The 24,818-nt window shown below is 41.0% G+C and overlaps 1 protein-coding gene across 1 annotated transcript in view; it reads left to right on the forward strand.

The window, feature by feature from the left end:
* Positions 1-14,477: 14,477 nt before the first annotated feature.
* Positions 14,478-24,818, forward strand: part of MMRN1 (multimerin 1) — a 40,517-nt gene continuing 30,176 nt past the window's right edge. Inside the window, exon 1 of the mRNA XM_069013049.1 lies at positions 14,478-15,040. Within this exon, the coding sequence (XP_068869150.1) occupies positions 14,514-15,040 (527 nt within the window). The 5' untranslated portion in view covers positions 14,478-14,513. The remainder of the gene's footprint in view (positions 15,041-24,818) is intronic.

Below are 24,818 nucleotides of genomic sequence, written 5' to 3' on the forward strand. Positions count from 1 at the left end.
GCAGCTTATCACTGTGCAGCCACTCACTCCCCACAGTGGGATGCAGTACAGAATCGGAAGGGTACAAGTACAAAAATTTGTGGGTGGGGATAAAAACACTTCAATAGGTAAAGGAAAAGCTGCACAAACAAGCAAAGCACACTAAGGAATTCATTCACTAGCTCCCATCTCCAAGCAGGTGTTCAGCTATTTTCCAGGAAAGCAGGGCTCCATCACATGTAATGCGTCCTTGGAAGCATAAATGCAGTAACGGTGAACATACTCCCTGCCTTCTTCTTTCCTGAGATTTTATTGGAGAACATGACACCATATGGTATGGAATACCCCTTGGGTCAGCTGTATTCAGCTGTGCCAGGTATGTTCCCTCCCAACTCCTTGTGCAGCCCCAGCCTCCTTGCTGATGGGGTGTGTGAGCAGAAAAGACCTTGATGCTGGGTAAGAGCTGCTCAGCAATAAATAAAACATCCCTGTGTTATCAACCTTATTTCCAGCACAAATCCAAAACCTATCCTTGTACAAGTTACTATGAAGAAATTTAACTTTATCCCAGACAAACCAATACACTTCATTTTGGTTGAATAGGCTTTCAGTGTGGTTTGCAACCTTCCAGGCTTTCTTCCAAACGTGAGCAACCATTAACATTAGAAGTTCAACTCTGCATCTGAGTTTTCTCTGAGGCGCTCTGCTGCGTCACTAGCTCTCCTATCCCATTATGCTTTGAGAGTTACAACCTTGTCTCGCTCTCTTTTTAGTATACAAGACTCACACATGGGAACACAAAGAGCATTCAACATTGTGGTTGAAGAAGAGGTTCGGTAACTCAAGCAGACTCATCAACTGTTTTCTCCAAAGGATTAAACCATCTCTGTATTTGACCTTTTGCTATGTTTTTTCCAGTTTTTAGATATCGAACTCTCTAGGCAGTCAAGATGTGTTGAGCTCAATGAGAACTAGTCTTAGATGAAATTTTCTGCTTGTTCCTTCTTTTGTTACCTTAACAACCAGTATATGTACCTCTCAAGTAACAGCTTCATCTGAAGTGCCTCCCTCTTCCACATACATTTCCACTCTGAATATTCACTGAAAAATTATGCTGGAAATCAAATATTACACAGAATTTGTATATGCCTGTTTTCCCACATTAATGGAAATTGTCAGATAGCAAGCAGCTCTCCTGCCAAATTGTGTGGGTTTTTCTTTTTAGATTTACCCCGATCAAAAAAGACACCTTCTTGTTTAAGCTGTTGAAACCAAAGACAAGGTTACAAAATGGATGAGATCGATTCCAGCTTCCCCATTTTCTCCAGCAAGCTTTGGATAAGGAAAGACAGGTTTGTTTCACAAAATAATTTCCTTGAGAAGCAAACAGTAACCAAAGCAGAATTAATAACAGATACTCAATTTCCTTCTAAGACAAGGTTCTGTCACATTCTACATTAGCATGGTGCTGGTTTTCAGTGGAGGACTGCAGATTTTTTAGACTTTAAAATAAGTTAAACTCTTCAAAATTCAATTAAAGCGACAAGATACTCAATGATTATACATGTAAAAGTCTCACCAAAGTCCACAGTATCCTTCAATATGAGGCTTAAAAATTGTTATATTCCAGTAATGTTTTTATGGTGAACTGCCTGTATGAAATAATTTCTCTGTATGGGAACATTGGTAGTCCAGACTCCTTAATTCAACAGTATATCAGCATGTTCTTAAATTTGAAGTATGCACAGCAGCAAGCCAGACTTCACACATGTTTAATGCTCAATTTATAGACAAGAATCCTGATATTACTGATAATTTTCTATACATTTTCTATAAATCACTGTCTCTAGGACTTTTAAACTGTTGTAATACTAAGTTTTCTTTAAAGTCTATCACAATTGCACTTTGAGGATGTATTATGGATGTTAGATTTTCGTCCTTCAGTATCATGTGCACATATTCTGTGCTAGTAATCCTTTTCTGACAAATCAATCCCCCAAGTCATCACACTAAAATGTCTTGCAATGGCATTATATGTTTAAAAGTTATATTTCAAATTTGTTAAGACTTCAATCAAAGAAAGGACTTAACCCTTCCTGAAGTACAAGTTCAAACAGTCTATCAAGTCACAAAATAATAGATTTATAATCCATTTGAAATGTGTCAGCAAGGTTTAAACCCAACCAACACCCAAAATATTTTCTATTATTTGTTTTGAAAGGGTTGCTATTTAATTTTATTTTGTCAGCACGATAAATTACTCTCCTGAAAATTCCAAAAATTCCAAGGAAATTTTACTTGGTGAGTGCTTAATGACCACTAGGTGTTGCTGGAAAGCCCTTGACTTGATTTGTAATGCTTAATACAATAAGGATGACTGCACTTGCTTTCTCCTCTTCCCACTCTTCATCTTATTGGGTCTCAGATTTGTTCATGGGCTGGAGTTTCTACCTTCAGGTCTTGAGCTGATCACACTCACCTCAATCACCACATCAGATGAGACAAAATAAAGAAATAAAGCAATGTATATGCTCAGGTATAAGCTCTGATTCCAGATCATCTCCCCCCCAACTTCTTTTCTTCCTCTATTCTTAGCAATTTCTTCAGCTCTACACCTGTAAGAGAGTAGATTCAGATTTTTGTCTTCAATATAATTTCCATAGATTTGTATAGAAATTACATTTTTGGCAGGAAGTGCGCTTAAAGATCGTATAGTTCAGGTATATACCTGACCCCTTCCTGCTTGTTGAATTGAACTCTTTAAATGTTTCTGAGCATCTTGCAAGAAAAACACAGACTACCAAAAAAAAAAAGTCATTAACTTCTTCCTGTATTGCTGAATACAACAAACTCCTCCTGTTTGGTTTCCATGCTGCATGCTTTGGCATAAAGACACCTCAGCTGGGCTGCTGGCTGTGTCACCTTCCTAGAGAAATACCCCTTAATTCCTTTGAGGTATTTCCCTGGTGTTTCCCTGTTGGCCTCTTTACCTCAGGAATCCCTGACTCATCTCTGTAAGTCTGGAATTATGCTCCAGTGTGGCTCACACATTTCAGAGTCCTTGGCAGAGGGGCCTTGTTGGTACCCTGTCCCTCTAACCTTTGCATATCACCCCACAGCTTGCCAGGGACAACCCTGATATTGTTGTGTGCCGTGTCTGTCACTCCCCCATCACACATAGTTTAAAGCTCTGCCAACTCCTGCTAGTTCCTGAGCAAAGACTGTTCTCTCCTGCTGAGAAAGGTGACTGCCATCTGATGCCAGCATGCCTGGTGCTATGCAGGCCATTCCACTGTCAAAAACCCCAAAATATTGACCAGCCATGGAACCATTTATTAATAGGCTCAGCCCATCTGTTTCTTCCCACGTTTCCGCCTTCAACTGGAAGTCTGGAAGAGAATATAACTTCCAGTTATAAGTGCCCCAGACTTCCTTACTTAATGTGCCAAGGCCCTGAAGTTCTGTTTTGATGGCACATGGACTTCATGTTGCCATTTCATTGCTGCCTGTGTAGGAGATCAGTATTGGGGTACTCTGAGGGCCACACCAGGCTAGGAAGTTTCTTGGTGATACCCTTAACCCAGGCCCCATGGGCTGGGCCTGGTCGGCTTATTGGGCCCTCTGTTCTCCTTAGAAGGGAATCACCTACAACTACAACCCATCTTTTCTTCCTCTTGGAAGTAGTTGTAATACAGGGGGTTACCTTTCTAACTGTAGTGATCCCTGTGGTGTAACTGGGCCTTCATCCCCTTCATCCTTTGGCTGGCATCCCATGTACAAAACCTCATACCTTTTCTGCAGAGGGTGAGTTCAAAAATCCCTTGGAAACATACTACTAATACGGAGCATCTTGTACTTCTGAGATTCCCCCTACTTCTTCTCTTTGAGTAAATAGATGGTTCATTGCTCTTTTACCAACATAAAGTCACCATGCAAAACGGGGAGAAAATACCACGGAAATATAACCTGGTCAGCCAGGAAAGGGGGTCCCTGGTCACCTCCCAGCCTCTCCACGAGTTTTCTGGTGAACCTAAGAAGGAGATCCAGCACTGAGGATGGGGAAGCCATGGTGCACTGCCACCCCACACCTGATCTGGACAAGAGTGAAGCTGAATGCTGATGCACACTAAAGGGACTATACACAGATTCTGTCTATTAAATAGATTTTTTACTCATTTGCCCCTGTGGATTACTCAACGTCATGATGCACCTTCAGTGAAGTGTTCCCATATTCTTCTATATACCCTACAATGCCTTGTTTACTGGCTTTAGGAAGGCTTTGGCCTGCTGCTTTAAGTATACATATTTTCTTGCACAGCAACCTCCACCATCCCAAAGTAAAGCTATATTTTCCACCCCTCCAACTCAGAAATTTATCAGTTAGGACTGTTTGAAATTCAGTAATTGTAGCTGGCAGTGGCAAAACAACTGAAAACATGTAGAAATTGAAATGGGGCTCATAGAGAAAGGAGGGAAAGCACAGCTTGCACACAAACATAAGCACTCATCTTAGGCCCTAGCCCACCACATGACAGGAAAATGTGTTGCTCAATTCAATCAGTTTGAAAAGCCAGGAATAAGCCATCAATCATTTCATTTTACTGTGCCTCATAAATTTGTGAAGCCTGTATTTCCCAGCAGACCATACAACCCATTTTACAGGACCATGGAGCTTCACAGGAAGCCAGGCACAGCCTAGCCTGGCCCATTCTATTGCATTTTCTTTGTATTTTCACCAGAATTGCATGTCATTCACAGTGAGCCTTTTTACAGAAATTAATCCAATGAAACTCCAGTTGTTGGAAACCTCCCTGATTAATGGCCCAGGCTGCTGGCAAGGCTTGTCCTGGACTGCAACACACACTGATGGGTTTTCCTCTGCTACCTCTAGTCTGCTACTCACAGTCCAGATTCTGCTCTGCAGTTTGATGCATCCATGTCAAAGACTACATTGCCTGAGTTCCCCACCATTATACTCCAAATTAATGAGCAAAAAGGGAAACACACCTTGTATGAAAAACCAAGAACTTATTTTTAGTTTAATGAAACTCTAATCCATGGAATGAAATAATTATTTTTGGTGCAGTTACAATGATACTTACACAGTTCAAATGAAGTACGATTAAAAATGACATATACCTAAACTTCCTAGAACCTATCCCCTTTCTTTGGTATTGTGCTCACCCTTGCACTGCCCCTCTGGGCATGAAGGCTGATAGCTTCAGGCCATGGACAGGGAGTTACAGCACAGTCAGCATCTCCTCCCTGGGAGGAATGGGATGTTGATTCTCCCTTCTCAACCCAGGACTGGTGGTTGGGGTCAATATCGTATTTGGTAACAGCATCTACACTCTGCTCTTTTTTCCTTGGTCTGTGATATCATGCTACAGCTTCATTTGTGAGCTTAGCAAACGTTATATACTAATTCTTTGTTCTCTTCTCTTACCACTGGAACTGGTTATAGCCAGCTGCTGAGGCTGCTTTCCTTTGATAGCCTATTTGTGTCTTATTTACAACAATTGACCAGTGCTGAGTCATGGATTTGCTGATACAATTCTTTGTATGTGCTTTGTATGTGCTTTAAAGTTCCTGCCAAAGAAGGCAGGTTGAGAAGTAAGAAATCATGCTTATACACTTGGTACAAGGTTTTCCAACTCTTCCAATTGGAATAATTTGCTGGTGGCCATTACTGCTTGCTCTGACCTGCTTTGACACTGTCTTAACCTCCGGTTTTCCTCTTACTGATACAGCTAAGAAATCCTTCAAATACATTTCAAATCCAAGCACTCATTTGGCACTTATTGTGTCATGGCTGCTATACATGAGCACACATGCATATATTTAGATGTAGTACTTGCTCCCAAAGCTCTTTATTTTCTAAATGAAGCCGCTTCAGGCTCCAGTCCAACTCTAAACTCCCAGCTGCAGCAACCATTGCATCACACATTACTCAACCCTCCTTCACTTTTTTGTTCCAAGGGAAAAATTAGTCACTACAAATAATCTACATTTGCTCAAATAGAAGATTACACACAGAGGTTCATGTTGCCTTCCCTTTGTTTTTCTCCCAGGGCATGTCAAGACTGCTAACTAATTTTCTAGGAATAGAATTAATCATGTGAGCCAGAGAAAACTCTCTCAAATCTATTTTCCGTATGATGGGAAAAGCTTCTTTGTAAATAGCAGAGGGCTCACTCCTGGAGCTTGGAGCAACATCCTTCTGTTGCAAGATCAGAGGATTTTGAGAAGCCTTCAATATAGATTCGTTTTACATATTATCAAGTTTTCCAGGGAAACAAAATATAGCACCATACATTAGCAATCCACACAGTAGCTTAATGTGAGGTTTTAAGTCTGGGTGAAAAGGATAATTTTGAAATTCTTGTGTTAAAGGCTACACTGAAGAGTAAATTTTAGCTAGTTTGGAATATCTTTTCTGACAAATCTTTGGCTTTTCCCGTGACTATGCTTCATTTTCTGACTGGAAAATTAAAGCACAGCATCACTGGTCAATCTGGAGACAATTTGCCCTACCTTTAAATGATGTCTTAAGGAATAGAGATGGCCCAAGTATCTTTTTATGTAGGGGAAAGGGGAGAACAATATGATCAAGCAATTCTGAAAGTGAAACTGAACAGGTTGAATCAAAGTCAGTGTTGGAAATCGACTCCAGCCAGTCATTGCAAGTCAGGTTATTCTCTTGTATAGACATTTCACATCCTTAGCTCTCCTACCAAACCTATTCTTATAAAAACCCACTTGAAAATCCTAGACAAAACTGTCTGCCACCAGACTGCTCCAGTCTTTAGAGAGATACTTTTACATCCTCCTGAACTGGTTCCGTTCTGTGACTTAACTTACCCCATAGTCATACCTGAAGGAAATAAGACACTACCATATCCTGACACAGTACACTTCAAACCAGAGAAATACCAGCTGGGAAACACCCAGAAAATCAAGTTTCTTACACTACTGAACTAGAACACCATGGTCACTACAAAAAGTAGACTGACATGTTTATTCCTGTGTAATTCATACACTCACCCTACAAGCAGCAACAAGCTCTAGTCAACCAAAAACCTGGACAAATTTCAAGCACAGCAGCAGCAAAAATTAGGAGACAGAATTATGCATATACTTAGATTTATGTATACTGAAATGTATTGTCAGCTATATTATCACCTTCCCTTTTAGATTTCTATCCCACTAAGCCTTTCCAAATGCCCTAGGCAGAGCTTGGCAACAGGCCATAGCTCATGAGTAATGGAAGAACTTCATGGTTATCTACATGCTACCAGTTGCAATGCTGGGGCCTCACTGCTGGAAAATGGCAAAAGGAATTCTGTTTATAAAATGACAAGAATGAAATTGACCCACAGATGTCTCAGAAGAGCAAAATGCAGAAAAACAAAACATCCTGAGCAGAACTCCTGTAGCCTCAGGAAATCACATGCAGCCTTTTAATCTTGGTTGGATCCATAAAGACTTGTTCTTTGCATAACTTGCACAATGTTCATTCTCCTTAGTAAGAAGCAAATGGCTTCTCACTGTCCTTTAAAGGATCTGTGGCTCTTGCTCCAGACTGAGCTGCTTGCAGGGTGCAGAAGAGGGAGGGAAGACATGCATTTTTCCCATGAAATGCATACCTACAAGAAAAGTGGTAAAAGAGTGTGATTGTAGAAAGCCAAGTCTGTATATTTGCCATGGAAACAGCAGTTTTAAGAAACATAGTGATGGGAGGAATATCAACTACCACTTCAGTCTGATTTCTGCAGCATGCAGTCTTAGCAAACTGGCTAAAAGTAGGCTGCTCCTCTTGCAGCTTGACAGACCCTCCAGTTTTATTAGTTTGGTGAATATGGGTCATTTCTGGCTGCTACTTTTGAAATGTCCTAGGTAGCCTTTGCTACATTGAGGAAATATAAGGAATGAAGTGGAAAGAAGAAAGCAAGGGTGAAAAAGGCTCTCACTTCAGTCTGGACACTCACCTCATTTTTTGTGAGGCCAGCAGCAGCCTTGATGCATATTTCATTTACACATTTGGCTGTTTCCTTACATCCTAGCAGAGGCACACAGTATAAGGAAGGAAAGGGACTTCTTTGGACACCTACTGAAGACAAAGCAGTGCAGGCCTAATTCTGGCATTCTGCTTTTGGAAGCTTTTTGCGTCACATGTACCAGGAAAAACCTGCCATTAAAAGCACTTTCAGAAAGCTTAATTGAAGTAACAAACTCAAATTTTAGCACAGGGTTCCCTTTGTAGAACTGCCACTACTTCTGTAGTCATTTCTCTGTTCTTTCCCACTTAGCAGTTTCCTTTCCTTTTGATGCCCTGTTTCTCTTTAGTCACCACTTTCCCTTCATTATTCTGGGTTTTTTTGCTGCCAAAGGTGTAGTGGAAGCATCCCGACTTCTCATCGCTACTGATGTGAGCAAAATGAAGCAACTACTTTTGCTGAAGGAGAGAGATAAACATGCTCAATGCAGTCTGTAGCCTTAGGCTCTGCAAAACAAGTAAGGTATACACTCCAGAAAAATTAGCAGCACCTGCCCTTAAAGAATGCCAAGGTGCTTGGCTGCTCCCAGAGTTCAGGGAAATGCTGCTGTCCCAGTCACTTGCAGCACTGCTATTCAGGAGGGTTGATCACCTTGTGGAGTCACCTTCAGCTGCAGGAGAGCAGCCCAGCACAGACATGGATGTGTGCTTCCAGCAGAGGAAAGTTTTTGCTTCTCTGGTCTTTTGTCACAGCCCTGGCTTCCTTCTAGTTTCCACAGAATTCCACAGATGGATACACTGGGGAACGAGCTGGCATGGGAGCTTGTCAATAGCACATGTTTGTTTTCCACAGGGTGTTGCTAACAAAGCTTTGTCAGTAGCAGACATGGGTGGGAAATCCACACTATCAGACAGATGAAAACTTATCCAGGAAGTTTCTGTCCTTCAGGCATCATTACTTAGTCCCCAGTTCCCCACATTTTCTTGGAGATAAAGCCAAGCTTTTCTTAGTGTTGGATTTAAAGGCTATATAGGTAGCTGTTGCTTTCCTAGGTCCCTTCTGATTTCCTGTCTGCACTTGGGCATGGTTTGGTCTCCAGAATAGTGTGAGCATTCCCTTAGCTAAACTGTCCTTTAGCACCATCACCTAGAAGCTGGTAAAAGAGGCTGCACTGGTCACCAAAGACCAGTGGCTTCATCACACCTGGGAGGCAATGCTATGAAAAAAAGGCCAAAGTGAGACCTCTGCACCAATAAGTTGGTTTTTTTGTTCTAGGCAAAACCTAGTTTTCTTTGGTTTTTTTGCCTATCAAAGTAATTTCTAGAAAGGAAATGCTAGGAACAGCTCACAGAGGGGTTTTTTTAAGGTAACCAGATGATTGCCAGTTGCCACTTATCTGATGTCAGCTTTGCCCTGAGGATAGGCTGAAGTCAGAGCAAAGCAGACAGCAAACTCCTTCATCAGCTGCTACTGTTCCCAAGTAAAAGAATACATAAATATCTCTGAAGGCTAAAAACGTGCCCACAGGCAAAGGAAAAGAATATATTGGAATACACTTTAAAAACACAAGTATTACATGATGCTTCAGCAAAGGTATACTCAAATACTGTGGGGTATTATGTTTGCTTAGTTTGATCAAGAGTGATGCTGATGATGGAATAGGACTCTCTGGCTTAGCTGGATCCCAATCGCAGCTGGGCCTTTAGAAACACTAAGAGTTCGTGCTGTAATCATGCAAACTTCACATCCTGACCTTTAATTGGAAAATCCTTCTGCTGCTGTGTCCTTTCTACATAAAGTAATGGTTTCTCCTGTTACTGCTCTTCTAAGCAAACTAGGACTCAAAGGAGTCATTTTTTTGGGAGGGACACAGTGGTCTGTATTATGCAATCAGAACAAACCTAAAGAAATCTTACTGATTCATTGAATCCTATTTTAGATGTAAAATTTGACCTTCCTGGGTAGACATAGAGAGATATTTTTTTCTAAGTACACAATGGCTGTAATTTGTAAAATGTGGCCACCTTAAGCATGATAGCATATTTTGTAATGTAAGCTTTTAATTTAGGCTAACCAGCCATACACATTGGATATGAGCTCTTAAATAAAAAACAAAACTGAAACCAAACCTAACAGTAAGTATGGGTATTGCTCAGGAGTCTTCAGTATGCTTTTGGACCTTACAGAGGAAACATTATGATAAGAAAAAGAAGCTTTCTTTTTTGATATAGAGATATTTAGAGCTCTTCATAACCTGATAAGAATTTTCTGAATCATTGCAGAAGTGATTTCTTCTTCCTTATCCTGGGGTGCCTATTTTCCTGTCTTAAGTGCTGCCCTGTGCATCTGTATATGAGACAAGAAAGCAAAGTGGCTTTTTCACTGGACCATTCAGCTGGTACCAAGAGGCACGGCAGGAAATGGGAGAATTTATGTCAAATACAAGTGTCTTTGATCTGGAGCAAGGGAAAGCAAAATTCTCCCAGCAGTAGGCACACCAGTGGAATAAAGAGCTATTCAATAACAGCTTTCTCACTGTGCTGGTTTTGGTTGGGGTAGAGTTAAAATTCTTCACAGTTGGTATGGGGCTGTGTTTTGGATTTGTGCTGAACATGGGGCTGATAATATAGAGATGTTTGTGTTATTGCTGAGCAGGGCTTGCACAGAGCCAAGGCCTTTTCTGCTTTTTGTGCTGCCACACTGGCAGGGAATTTTGGGATGTGTGGGAGGTTGGGAGGAGCCATATCTGGGACAGGTGACTCAAACTGACCAAAGGGCTATTCCAGACCTTATGGCATTATGCTCAGTGTATAGAGCAGGGGGAAGAAGGAAGAAGGGGGGGATGTTTAGAGTATGATGTTCGTCTTCCCAAGTAATATGTGCTGGGGCCCTGCTCCTCTGGGGATGGCTGAACACCTGCATGCCCATGGGAATGAACTCCTTGTTCTGCTTTGCTTGCATGTATGGGTTTTGCTCTTCCTATTGAATTGTCTTTATCTCTACCCATGAGTTTTCTACCTTTTTTCTTTCTGATTTTCTTGCTGATCCTACTGCTGAAGGATTGAGTGAGTGGCTGTGTGGGGCTTGTTCGCTGGCTGGGGTTAAACCACAACACTCAGATAGAAACTCTCATTTTTTACCATATCACTTGTGACCCCACATGCTAAGCAGACAGCCCATTGTGTGAGCAGTGTTTTACAGCTGTTGTGGCTGCCAGCAGAGGTAGAGGAGACGATCCAGCTGTGCAGTCCTTGGCCTGAATAGTTCTGGTGTGACTAATCCCTATGGATTTGAACTACTCTGCCTAAGACTGGGAATAGGTTTTCTACTGGTAAATCCCAAAGAGTGAGGATGACAGACTGTGGCTGTGTAGCCACAGTGACCTTATAGAAGTTGTTAAATAATCTGGAGGATCAACAGTAACTCTGCCAAGATGGCTATGCAATCTGGTAACTTAGGGGAGAGCAAACCTGATGCTCTCACAGTGGTTGGGGGGAGTTGAAAGTTCCTGAAGATGGCTCAGGTTATGCAATGACATGTTCAGGGATTTGTCTGAAGTCACAGTGTTGAGTGTGTGCTGTTAGCAGATGAAAAATATAAAAGTGTTTCTACAATCACAGTCTGGTCAGCTTACTCAAGCATCAGTAAAGTGCTCGCCTTGTCTGAAGAACCACAGCTGTGACCCTGAAAACAAATAGTGTTCTTTCTTCCGCAGTACAGAACAGGGATAACTCTTCTGTGAGCAGAAGGGTACTGCTCTTTTATATAATGTAGCCTGGTGACTTAAATGCCCCCCAGGAGTGCAGTTGCATCTTCACAATCCATTTCCACCTCCCAGAAAACTGCTTCTTTTGCCGTCCTGTGCTCTCATGGGAGATGAGAGACTCTCTGTGCCTCCTGCTGAATGTGCCAATACCTACAGAATTAAAACTCACGGAGTGAAAGAATATGTATCTGATAGCAAGCATGATGTAGACTCTAATATGGACACTTAATATGGATTGGAAACTTGAGATCCAGCTTCTGCTCCAAGGTCAACTTTTAAAATTTCCAAGAAAAGCCCATGAGGCCAGCCCAGCGTGCAGGGATTTCAGTTACATGAATGCACAACTAATACAAAAAATGTGGCACCTAGGGATTTATGCTTAAGGGAGTAGGCAGCATGTTGAGTGAAAGCTTTCAGGATAATTTTGAATCTAGTTCTACCTGAGTTTCACCAAATGCATCCAAGTGCTGATCTTTTGCTGGGTTCAATTTGCACCAAGACAAGCAGCACTTGGATGTGAACTAATGCTGAAATAAGACTTATGATGAGCTTGGGATTCAGATCCAGCATACAGCAGTCTGAAAATGGATATCCTGAGTTTCTTACAGTGCCAAGATGGTTTTGCTAAATAAAAACAGCCTTCAAACAGCCTTATATTTTAATCTAAAGCCCAGACATGTACTAATAAAGTAATATTAACAATAGATCTTCATTTTGGATTATTCAGACAGGGAAATATACACTGCTGTAAGCGAAATCCACCAACCACCAAAAGCCAGACTCTTCTACATTACTTTTCTCTTTACTGGTGGAAATCTGCAGTTGCTTTTCTGAATTTAGAGGTAGAATTAACACTGAGTGGAGTGACTCAAAGCATAATCCAAGTTTTGTGTAGTTTTAGGCATTCTTATTGTATAATTAAACACAGTATACAGCTGCTGTGATTTTTTTAAAGGCAGCTTTCATTTAATTTGCAAATACGGTCAACACTAATTTACCCTTCATTTTGTCTTGGGATTTCTAAAAAATATGGGATGCCAAAGGCTGATTCAGGTAATGGTACTAATTCAAAATCTCAAATATAAAGCTGAGAAAGATAAGCGCTCGCATGAAATTGCTTATGTTAGTCTTTAAATTAAATTGCTCATTAGATTGTCTCCTGTGTCCTCCATTCAAAGGTCATGTACAGATTTCACTATGAATAAAAAAAAAAGAGAGGGGTAATAGTCTCCAAAAGAAAACACAACTGCATATCTTTTCTAACGTGTTGTATCATAAAATTGCATCTGGTTTACTTACACAGTAGAAGCCTGTGCTTTACCAAGACAATAAAACAGGAAAATAAAACCATAACAAATGGAAAACTCAACCCTTTAGTACACCTAAACATTTTCACCTGGAAACTGAAATCAAGGCACTGTTATCCAAATCTTCTAAACAGGAACAGTCATCACAGAGATTTACTTGACTGCAACAAAAGCTGGTAGTTTATCCCCCCTGTTGGTGTTTTGCTTTTGGGCTTATTGGTTTGGTTTTGGTTTTTTTGAAAGCCTTTTCTGACAAAATATGCAAGCAATTTACCAGCTTTTCCACTGTGTCCCTGTTAGTCATTAGACTTCCACGGAATGGAGATTTTCTTCTGTTTTTGAGGAAAGTTGATCCTCAACTAACATGAAGCACACCCATAAGATGCTCTTCTGTTAGCAGATGTGTGAGTTGCTTTCAGGGACGTCTTGTTCACAGTCTTTAGTACAGAACTCCTGTCAGTGGCCAGAGGATTTTTGAACTGGTTGGCAAGGGCCTCTCAGATCTATATGGTTCCTGACAGGTCTATTCTGTTGCTGCTTTGTACCTCCTTTAAAATTTCGTGTATTTGTATTTCTCTATGCAATTTCTTCAGCAATTACCTTTTTCCCTTTCTTTTCCTTCAATAAGAAACTGACCAGTCTTAGTCTCAGAGAGCTGGGGAATGGCAGCATAGGAGAAAAGCCTTCATCTCCTCTTTTCTGGCTGCAGTGTTCAACCTTGCAGGTATTAAGCATAATTTCATAGAGTGATATACACTGGAAAGGACATCCAAAGGTCATCTGGTCCAAAACACCAACTCTAAGCAGGGCTAAGATCAAATTGCTCAGGGTCTTGTCTAGTTGAATTTTGAGTATCTCCAGGCATGAGGATCAGTGGTGGATACAATGTGAACCTCTTCCTTATCTCCACACTTTTGGCAGCAGTGTGCTTAAATGTTCAGACTAAAAAGAGGAGACACAGCAAATGTTCAGCTTTGTGTAGCACACCAGTTTTGCCAACTCTTTTTCGAGTAACAAGGTCATAATTTTAACCATCGAAAGGGCACATGTGAGACATCACTTCTCTGTGCATGTGCATGTGAAAGGAAAATTAGCTAATAATTTCAGGTTTTATCCCTCAGGATTACTTCACAGTGCATATTTTTCCACATTTCTATTGTGCCATGAATCTTTATCCTGTGCCTTCTGCAGAGACTTCTTTTTTTCCTCCCACAGAGGCTGCCAGGTTCCTGCTCTCTGAGGGGTCACAGGTTGCAGGGGGATCCACAGAAACAGGAAACCAGGCTTCCTCAGTCAGTTTTGAAACACCAAAACCTGTTTCCTTTCTACAGAAATAAAACCTGTCAGGGCATCCTCTGGGTAGGCTCACTATCGGAGCAGCAGCCCAGGAGGAGGGAGAAACTACAGGATTTCTTGTTTAGGAAATAAATGTGAGATAACTTACAGCATTTGCAAACCATCAGAATGAAAGAGATAATTTTCTTCCTGCTCCTATTGCACTTACAGAGGGGCAGCATTGGATTTAACATTCCAGGAAAATTCAGGACCACAGGACAAGGTGATGAAACCCAGACAAGTCACTCAGACTCGACTCCATCTTTGACCACAATTAGGGGGTCACCCCACTCTGAAATCCAAGAAGCCAAAGTGAATGCCTCACAGGGACCTCCTTTTGCATCTTCAGGCGAGACACTGGGAATGAAAGCAGCGAAGAAAACTTCCAGTCCCACAATATCTACCCCTGCAAGTCAGTCAAATGGACACAGTGATGATGACTCTGGCAAAGACAAGATGGGAAGCTCATCTCGCAACAAAGGGACAGCCCTACAAAGCACTGCTAGAGAGATCCCTCTCCTTCAAGGGGTCACTACAAGCCTGGATACAGCTACAGGGAACAGATCTGTCAAGCAGTCCTCTCACAGCGCTGGTATCACCAGGAGCCAGCAGGATGCCAACTCCAAAGCATCCGGCTTTCAAACTACCAGGGGAAAGTAAGTTACGTATTTTTTCTTGTCTCCTATGCACTGCTTATTTTCCTGTTTCCAGTGTCATAATTGGCAAAATTCCTAGCAATTTCAGTAAAATTATTTTTTTACCTTAAAAAGGACCATCTAAAACAAGCAAGGGAGCAAAATAGCAGCATTTACTCAGGCAAAACAATTGTAACATTTCTAACAGTGTAAATGCTGCAATATTTTATTCCTCAGGGTAGTTATCTCAAAATCAACTGGAGAATCATTGTCAAATATGGGTAGGGAAGAACTACAATAGATGATGCCCTGCTTTATGCACAGTAAACTACTGCTGATTTTTTTTTTCTTCTTTCTTTTCTTGTGGGTAAAATAAATTGCAGATGCACTATCTCATTTGGAATCTATTAAAAAATATTGTGTTTGTAAACTTCTCCACTAAATTGAAAATACAAGCAATTAAATGTAAAAAATGCATCAATGTCTGACAATTTGAAACATCCTATTCTGTGATAAAAACTTATGAAAAGTGGTGTTGTAGGTGAATGTGCATTCAGAACTCTATAACTTAATACACAATAGCTGTTCATAACAGAGTATATCAAACTGTACTGTCTGGTTTTATAGCTCTGGAACACTCAATTATTTTCTTTGTTCCCCAATGTCTTCATTTCTCAATGGGGATATTAACACTGGCTTTGCAGATATTGCAAGTTTCCCTTAATTGCTGATATATAGTCAGATCCTGGTAGAAAATGAAAGACACAAAGTATTGGTTGTTTTCCATAGCATTTATGGAGAGTGGGCTTTCAGAATATAGATTTCTTCTTCTGATAGTACTTTCCCAAATGTTAGCATCCAACTTCATGCAAAAGAGAATAAATCACTACTATGATCATCTTGCTGTGTGTGGCTGGGAGCTTATATTCCTTTAACTGAAAGAAAAGATTCCCATTGACCTGAGCAAGTTTTGGATGATGCATAGGGGAAAGGATGCACAAGGACCCAAAGGAAAGGAGTCTTTTGCCTCTGCTTGGAAGAGAGAGCCCAGTAGAGGAGCTGTGTTTCCCAGACACCTTTTGTCACATACTCCTTAAGTTCTGAAAGTCGTCTGTTACACCGCCTTACCGCAGTGTTTGGCAGAGTGTCTGAGTTCACCTGAGTTAAATGGGTTCTCTTTTTACATGAGTGCTGGTAGCTACATCTCCATTAAAATAAATCCTAATACATGCTAACCTTGGTCTTTAGCTTTCACAGCTTTCTTCAAGAACAGTATTCCAATTAAATTAATCTTCAGAAAAACTCTGTGAATCAGCAGGTATTCTTTCTACCTTTTACATGAGATAAAAGTAGCAAAAATTAGTCTCTGGTGAAGATGGTCACATATTTTATTTATCATAATGACATGTGGTTGCAGCTGCAGAGAGGCAAAACAAGCAAATCTTGTATTTGCCAGGACCTAATTTCATGAGTGGTCAAGGAGCAACCTGCTGTGCAACATGCATATTTGAGCCCACTGAGCCAGTTAGCAGTAAAGCCAGGACTGCATACCTAATTTACAGGAATAGGTAGCAGCATGAAACCCCAGCATAGAACAGAATGCTGGATCCCCACTCTCTTGCTCAAACTGCTGAGCTACATACCCTCTCCCTGTCTAGCAAATATCTAGGTGTGGCTCAGTCCTTCTCACGGGAAGATTCTTGTGCTACAAGGCTTGTCTTCCCACTGTATACAAATGTTTTTGCAATCAGCTGTGGTGTTTTGAACTTTCCTTCCACTTTTGCTGCGACCTGGACCATGACTTAAATCACTTCATTGTTCCATCTTTCTTTATGTATGAATCAGACCTGGATGAATAATAAACTTGCTTGTGACTCTTTTTTTTTTCAGCAAAGGCATGAGAAAATGCCAAGTCTTGTGTGCTCACTTTTACCAATCACTGCTGTGAAGCACCTGAATAGCTACTGCTGGGAAAATATGCATAAGAACACAAAAATTTTTATTTATTAAGTGCAGGTGCCATCAACTATGCCCTAAATAATTTCTAGCATATAATTTCCTTCTTTTTTTCAATACTTATCACAAATAAAGTAAAGAGATACTGTAAGATCCAATAAAGACATGCATCTTTCTTCAACGTTTTACTCATTTGAAGCCTGAGCACAGCATGGCTCAGTAACAGATTCCACGGTTGTAAAGCGTGAGGAAATTTGGAAGAACTATTTGCTTTTTGAGTTTACTTCGAATTAAAGCACCTCTTTGGTTATAGACTGTATTCCAACCGAATTTTTGAGTGACCTTGTAGGATCTGCATGGCTCTGTAATCCTTTATGGCAACCCATTGTGCTAACATATGTGCAGAGATGCTGATATTAGGAGGCTCTGTATAGAAGGAACAATAGGGAGAGATCTGTGAGAGACAAGAGGAAGGAAAACAAACAAGAATGAGCATTTATTTTTAAACATATTTATAATTTTAAAAATACCAATACATACACTTTATTAGAGAGTCTGCAAGGCTGTCAGATTACCCACAAGGTACAATACGTGCCCATTGTACAAACTTATTTACCCAAATACCCCTTTCTGAAGGAGGTTATGTGCCTTAATGGCTTACAAAGATAATTCCCTTGCTATCTCTATCCTAGGTTTTATGAGGACAGTATTATGCATCCATATCTAATCAAATGCATACTAGAACTAGGTTAGGCTTTGAGCCTCTATTACATCCTGATGTGGAATTATAAGGGCTAAATATTGGGCATACCCTTTTCTCTAAAAACACTAAACTCTTCCTTATTCTTCACTGGCACAAAAATGCAATTAAATTCTGTTCCTTCACATTGGAACAATTTTACAATTAACCTTCGAATAGGTACAGGAGAACACAATTTGTCACTGTCTACTCTCAGACCATTTCAGAAGAATGTTTTCTGTGGTGAGGTATTCCCCCTTCTGGCAGGGTCTGCACCCAAGCTTTCATAAGGATAAGAAAACTTCATAGGAGCTCATCTGGAATGGCCTGAGCTGAAGGAGAATTCCTTTCTTCACTCCTAGTAATGAATTTGGCTTTAGCTCTGAAATGCAAAACTTGATGTCTCTACAAATATGCTTTTTTTTTTCTTGGTTTTTTTATTTCTACTTATCTTCAAATTTTATGCAGTCCATACCAATGAATAAAGAAATACTGGAAAACCAGAGAGAGAATTTTTCCAAAATTCAGTGACACTAAATCTGAGTATCAGTTTGGTGTCAAAGAAGAAAATTTATGATACATTCTTTTCAATTGAGTTAATTTGAGGTACATGTTTTTCAGCCTGTGGAGAGAGACAGTTGCAGCATTTCACTGTGTAAAGCAGCTTAAACAACAGTGGTGCAATGGAGTAAATCTCAGGTGCAGTCCTGAGACCAGCACACTCATCTTTTCGTTCTGAACCTTATTTTATTAATTACTGTGCAAGGCAGCTCCTGAATACATGAGACCTTCATTCAGGCTGTAAATTAAGCACAGTATCCCCACATGGCTGGGTGGCTCTACATTACTCTCTTCTCTTATTATGTGTATATTACACCTTTTCCAGTTATCATGAAGCCACTGAGGGTCTTTATAGACTTCCTCTAGCATTACCTTGGGTAGTGGTGAGGTGACAGTATTTTATTACTAAGCACAGAAGGGTTTAATAGAGTCAGCACCAGGGACAGATTTGCTTAGCTGTCACATGTGATAGGAGTGCTGAAATATTTCATTCTCACGACCAGACGTCTGCATTTCTCCCTGGAAATTGCTTTTGCCTATATCAGCTTGGTAGAAATCTAGTGTACTGACAAATTAAAATGAATGGTTGAGATCAGCAGATGGCTCAGATACATAAGACACATACAAATCTGATTTAACTGCCTAGTTAATGGAAGGTTCACAGTCTCTTTTCATCATGTCACTTTTTAATGGAGCAGAGAGAACAATTCTTGAATCGATTTCCTAAGATTTTGCATCACTGTGCGTTTCCAAAAAATACAGTCACACATGGCTTAGGTTTCTGCCTCACTAGGTATATTCACTATGACCTGGAAGGAGGAAGATCTTACACTGGCCTGGGGTTGCCTTGGCGGCTGTGTCAGGGTGTGTTTGACAATCTTTGTCCCCAGAATTGTACTACAGCTATGCAGAAGACCCTTGCAATAAGTCACTCGTGTCCAGCAGCACCTTGAATGTATTTCTGATACTCAGCTGTAAGCCCACAATCCAATCTTCCTACACAGGCTAAACTCAGTGTTACTCCCATAGCAGTCCCAAAGACCATGGCAAATGGAAACAGTGGCTGGTAAAGTCATGACAGACTGTTTTCAGCAGCACAGGAAACATAGCACTGGAAAAAACAAATCACTTCTTCACCAACGTTGTCTTTGAGACACAAAGCACTTAGCCTCCTCAGAGTCACATTGTTTAGTTTTTCTGTGATCAGATAAGGCATCACTATACAGATGATTTCTGGGTTTTTTTTCAGGGTGGTAAGGAAGGTTTCTGTTTTTCCAATTACACTAACTATTGCATGAATGCTCACGCTTATCTTGCTCTTGTTCTTTGTTTCATCTGCCATGGGAACAGCAGGAAGGATTAGGAACAGACTCTTTCCCATCCCTACAGTGTCCCTTCACCCCTCTGAATAGATTAGGATTACTGTACCAAACTGGACACAGTTTTAGGATTTACCTCCTAGACCCTGCAAATACTCAACTCTTTGTGGCATTTCATTTAAGGTACACCAGAAACATCTGCCCAGGTATGCACAGAAAACAGGCATTCTTATAAATCTGAATAAAATTAACATTTTAGAGAACTGACACTAATTCTAGAATAGACTTGGCAAGGAAGAGGACAGCAGCAAAGTGTCCCCGTATGTGTTCCAAAGGCATTATTGTGTTGCCAGTTAGAGAATGCGAGTGTTTCAAATGTCGATTTTTCTGCCAAATCTCAGAGCATCTATTCTGTATCACATTCCTGGTAAGCAATACCATTGGTCATGAGGAAAAGCCTGTGGAAAAAAATCACCTTGAATTTCATGGACTTTGGCTCAGATGCTTTCTGTTCAAGAAATCTGTTCATAAAATCAGTCAGGGACAGTATAAAGATATGTATCTGTATGATAAAATGGCAAATCAGGTACAAAGAAACTGGCAAGGTGGTTAATCATTTAATGAAGGGAAACAGGAAAAGAAGAGCTGCCCAAAACAACACTATAAACAAGGAAAAATTCACCCCTGAAACTGCAAGGGATCTTATTTTTCATATTTTCATTTGGTCACTTACAAAGTCTTTTTTGTGTTGGTATTTCTCAAAGTGGAGAAGCCGTCACTGACACACTGCAATCTCCTTTTCTGTAGATCACAAAAGCACTAAAAAAGCAGTGAAAACCAATACCACTGAAGGTTACCTGAAAAGGACTGACAGTAAACTAGACCAGAACTATCATAATGAATTTTGTACTCTGGGTCAATTAGAAGATGGAAAATAAATTTCTATTCCAGAAGTAAAAAAGCAGAATTCAGACCTTTTTAAAGAACAATTTGTCTGCATTTTCAGTTGTGTTTTACTGGATAATTCTCGAAGGTTTGAGATTAATGATATCTTCTCCAAAGTCTAAATTCTTTCTGGAAAAGTTTGATTGTGTTAAAGGGCTCTGAACACGGAGTGCAAGGTCATGTATCAAAGAGGTGATCTGATTTGCAACAAGAGAACATTTTAAATGCTAAAACAGATTGGTGAAATAATAAGTGGAAAGGGTGAATTAATTTTTGCAGCAAGAGGGAGGACAAAGAGTAAATAAAAATTTGGATGAAATAAAGAGGCTGTTGCAGTCCAAGGTTTCAGCACTGTAATACAAAAAAAGGAAATGAATGATGAGAGCAGAATTTGTGTTTTGTAACAGACAGAACAAAATGTCAGGACACTGAGTCCCGAAAAAAAACATTAAATAAATCTTTGACACCTAATGCTCTAGTCAGTGTCAACAAGTCAGCTGTTTCTCAGAGATAAAAACATATCCTATAACATATTTTACTATCACATACTATATTATATGTCACATGCACTTTTTAGTTTCTTCCATTCCAACCAGCTTGTAAAACACATTTTCCAATTTGATTTGTTTATGGTCAGTCCCTAGTGAGTACTGAATTTTTATTGCAGCTGAGATTCATACATTTCAGAGCAAAGGAAGCTGGGCACTGAACCTAAAAAATTAACTAGTTTTAGTTCAAGTTTATAATTTCTCTTTGAAATAGAGCTTATGTTATTGAAAGATGACCGACATTCTCTTAAAGATATAGAATTTACCATATGACGGTGAGACGTCTCTGTAGTCACCTAGTGGAACTCAAAGGAAGTTGCTAAAACTGCAGTCTCCCATGCAATAGCAAAAAAGAACCTTGTGAGGGTGCTTGCTATCCTTATAATCTTAGTGTTTGCACTGTGTCAATCAACATTATCTCTCCTCATCCAAACTTGGAAGGCTGTTTAAAGCAAATTTATCTCCTGGCTCTAGATGCTTGTAGCATCTTTCTACGACCCCTTTTGCCCAGATGTAAAGGATAATATAAAATTAAAACTGTTGTATAATCAAGATGAGTATTTCATTAACTATTCTGTGAAACACAAGCTGCATACAACATGAATGAGGCACAACCACCAAGATGGGCATGGACTTTGACAATGGCTCCAGCTCTGGGTCCTTTTGTATTCTGTCAGCAAGACAATAATCTTATTTTCATGATTCAGTGGTATTCAGCTGGGCTGATTCAATAGCATTTCTATTAAAAGCCAGGTAATCTAATTTACTCACAGACAAAAATAAGTCATTTTTCAGATATGATATGAAGGGGGCATAACTGATTCTATGCCCTTTGTGGTCCGATTAGCACTGGTGTTCCTGTGGGGTGGCTTTAGGACCCCTTGCAAGCATCTGTGAGCAATCCCGCACAGGCGTTGCCGGCAGTTTTTGTGAGGTTTGCTTTTTTTCTCGTCAATGCGCCCAAGGAACACTTTACAGTGGAAATGTGCTGTGGAAGGGGGACTGCAGGGACCCCAAAAAACCCGTGATTTTTGGTATTGGTGTAAATTGTACTTCGTTGTTCAGCAGCATCGGGTGCCCCAGCGGCGGCACCTCCGCGGGCTGCGGCCGCCACCTGCCAGCCGTGCCGGGCACTGCGCGCCGCCGGGGAGGCTCGGGTAAAGCCGAGCCTGAGCCCGGCTGATGGCGAGTTAGGAGAGGGTTTTACAGTGCAAAGACGGTTTTGAGGGCTCTTGAGTGTCCCCCGAACCAGGAGGCAGGATCCCAGAAGCTAAAGACAGGCTTAAAGGCAGCGCCTGGGGGCCACTGGTGGGTCCCTGCCCGTTGTAGAGCCTTTGTTCCGGCCGCCTGGGCAGGCTCCGGGGCCAATTATCTGCTCAGGACTTGGAACTGGGAATGGCCCTAAGGCCCAGGAAACTCAGGCTGCCGAGGCTGCCAAGCAGACGTGCTCACAGGTTCCAGCAGAAGCAGATGCTGCTCTTCCTACCGTGCCCTGCTGCTCGGTGAAGGTGCTTCCTCACCCCTGAGGGTGGGATGTCACATTCGGGTACAGCCAAACCACACGGAGTGCAGAGCTGGGCTAGCAGCATTTTGATTTAAGCTGGAAATAATGCAGTGAATACCACATCAAGGAGGCTGCTTCAAAGGCCTGAGGACTCTCCCACACATTGCCACCAGTGCACGTTCCCAGCCAAGACATGCTGGAGGAGGATGAAATCTGTCCCTTGGGCTTTATGCTGGCTGGGAACTTGTACTGCTCTTTCCAGGCTGGATTTCTGTTGTATGTTGTGAGGATTTTGTTTTGTTTTTAAATACAGCTCTCCTGATTGAAATCAAGCTCAATGCAAAAGAGACGCTAGGCTCCTCCAGCTCTCAACAAAATCTGCATGTTAGAAGCCTGTGTTGATGATCTGGAATAAATTATTCCAGGGAGGGTAAAGAGGATTTTCAGGTTTGAAGTCCTGTTATGCAAATCAGTTGTCTTCTGTTCTGCCTTTGCATTAACACAGCCTGTCATAGTTCTTCCGCCACGCTTCATCTTCTATTTCCAAATCTACATTTTTTCAGACAATTTGATTTCAAAATTATATTTACATTTTTAACGTCTCTTAATGAGCTTATTTCATTGGTAGCGTAAACCTAATTATGAGTCACACCAGGGGCTCTTTTGCTGTGAATATTTCCTCCAATTTAGCCTGATCAAAGATTGCTGGGCCATGTGAGAACCACAGCTTCAGACATTGCACTCACGTACATTAAGAATTAGTTAAGTATTTTAAATGGAAACAATCTGCTCAAGTTAGTAAAATTTTTGGTGGAGACCAGAGGCTGAGTACAGACTGTCTTTAAAATTCAAGAACAGCCCTTAGCATTTGGGGTGTATTGTAACATTTTTTTCCTTTGGAAGGCGTCTCCAAATGGGCAAGTTCCAATAGCTGCTCCTCAAAGCTACACACCCTCAACAATAATAATAATAATGGGACTTACAGTATGAATTTTTATAAGGTTTTAGGTGGGGGCTAGAGTAGTTTGTTTTTTTAACTGAAATCTATATTCCAGTGCTTTCATGTCTTTTGCTATTTTTCTTTACACCTGTTTTCATTCTCTTATTTTTTCATTGGCCATGTTTGCTTAACTGTAAAATGGCTCTCAGTGACTAAAATGTATACCCCAAATACGTGCACTGCAGAACAGGTTGTCAATGACAATATTGCTGTACATCTTCTGCTTAATCCCTTTCTCCGGTGAGCTGTCAGATCTGCATGCAAAGGTAAAGTGCAGGCTACAGAGCCACAGGCTCAAGTCCTAACCTCACCCCTGCTTCACTGTAGCCCAGATTTTAAAATCTGGCCCCTATATTTGGCTTTTTTATTTGCAGAGGTGGTATGCTTAGCACCCAGCTGCCCAAGGCGTTAGCTCCTCACTTCCCACACGGCTAATGTGCAACAGGAAAGGAGATGTGGTACTGCATAACAGCTAGAGATGGCATTATTGCTTCAGAGGTTTTCTGAGCAGACTTTATATGCCATCAGTTAATTGCTGAGAATTATTTAGGAATTTAGATGTTTACATTCTCTATACTTAGTTTAAATCATAAGCAAATCCCCATGATTAGTCAGAGCTCCTCCTGAATAGATCAGTGTCAGTCTGGCCCAGAATCACTTCCTGCATCTGTTAAGAAATATTTAGTAACCCATTCATATGCTGAGAGATTATTATTTTTTTAATCTCTGTGCTGCACTTCAGAGAAAAAAAATACATTTTTTAATCTTGGGTATGAATTTGCAGAACCCTCACCACAGATATGAAAGGGAAGAGATTTCATGCCTGTACTGAGAAAGAAGCTCTGTGATAGTGCCCTGGGGAGCATAACGAGCCTTGATAGTCCTAAGCAACCTCACCTGTAGCCTCCACCCACGCCCCTGGGCTGGGACTCCACTTAAGCCCAGGCTTGAGGTTGTACTGCTTTCCTTATGAGGGTGCTTGTCTCTAGCAGACCTCTTGGACCTGGCTCCTTAGGTGGTCCCTGCTGGGCTGCTCCTTGACCTGTTCCTGCTACCCTACTGCTGCCTGCAGGTTCCTGGTGCTGTGGTACCTCTGCTGCTGGTGAGGTCAGTGCCTGGCTTGTGTGGTTGGCCCTCCCTTTTTGATAGGGAGAAATCCCACTCATGCTGCTCCCTGATGCTCAGTGAGGAAGCCCCATGGAAGAGCTGTTTTCCCGGCAGTGCTTC

Source organism: Aphelocoma coerulescens, chromosome 4 (assembly GCF_041296385.1).
Source record: "Aphelocoma coerulescens isolate FSJ_1873_10779 chromosome 4, UR_Acoe_1.0, whole genome shotgun sequence".
Taxonomy (NCBI): Eukaryota; Metazoa; Chordata; class Aves; order Passeriformes; family Corvidae; genus Aphelocoma; species Aphelocoma coerulescens.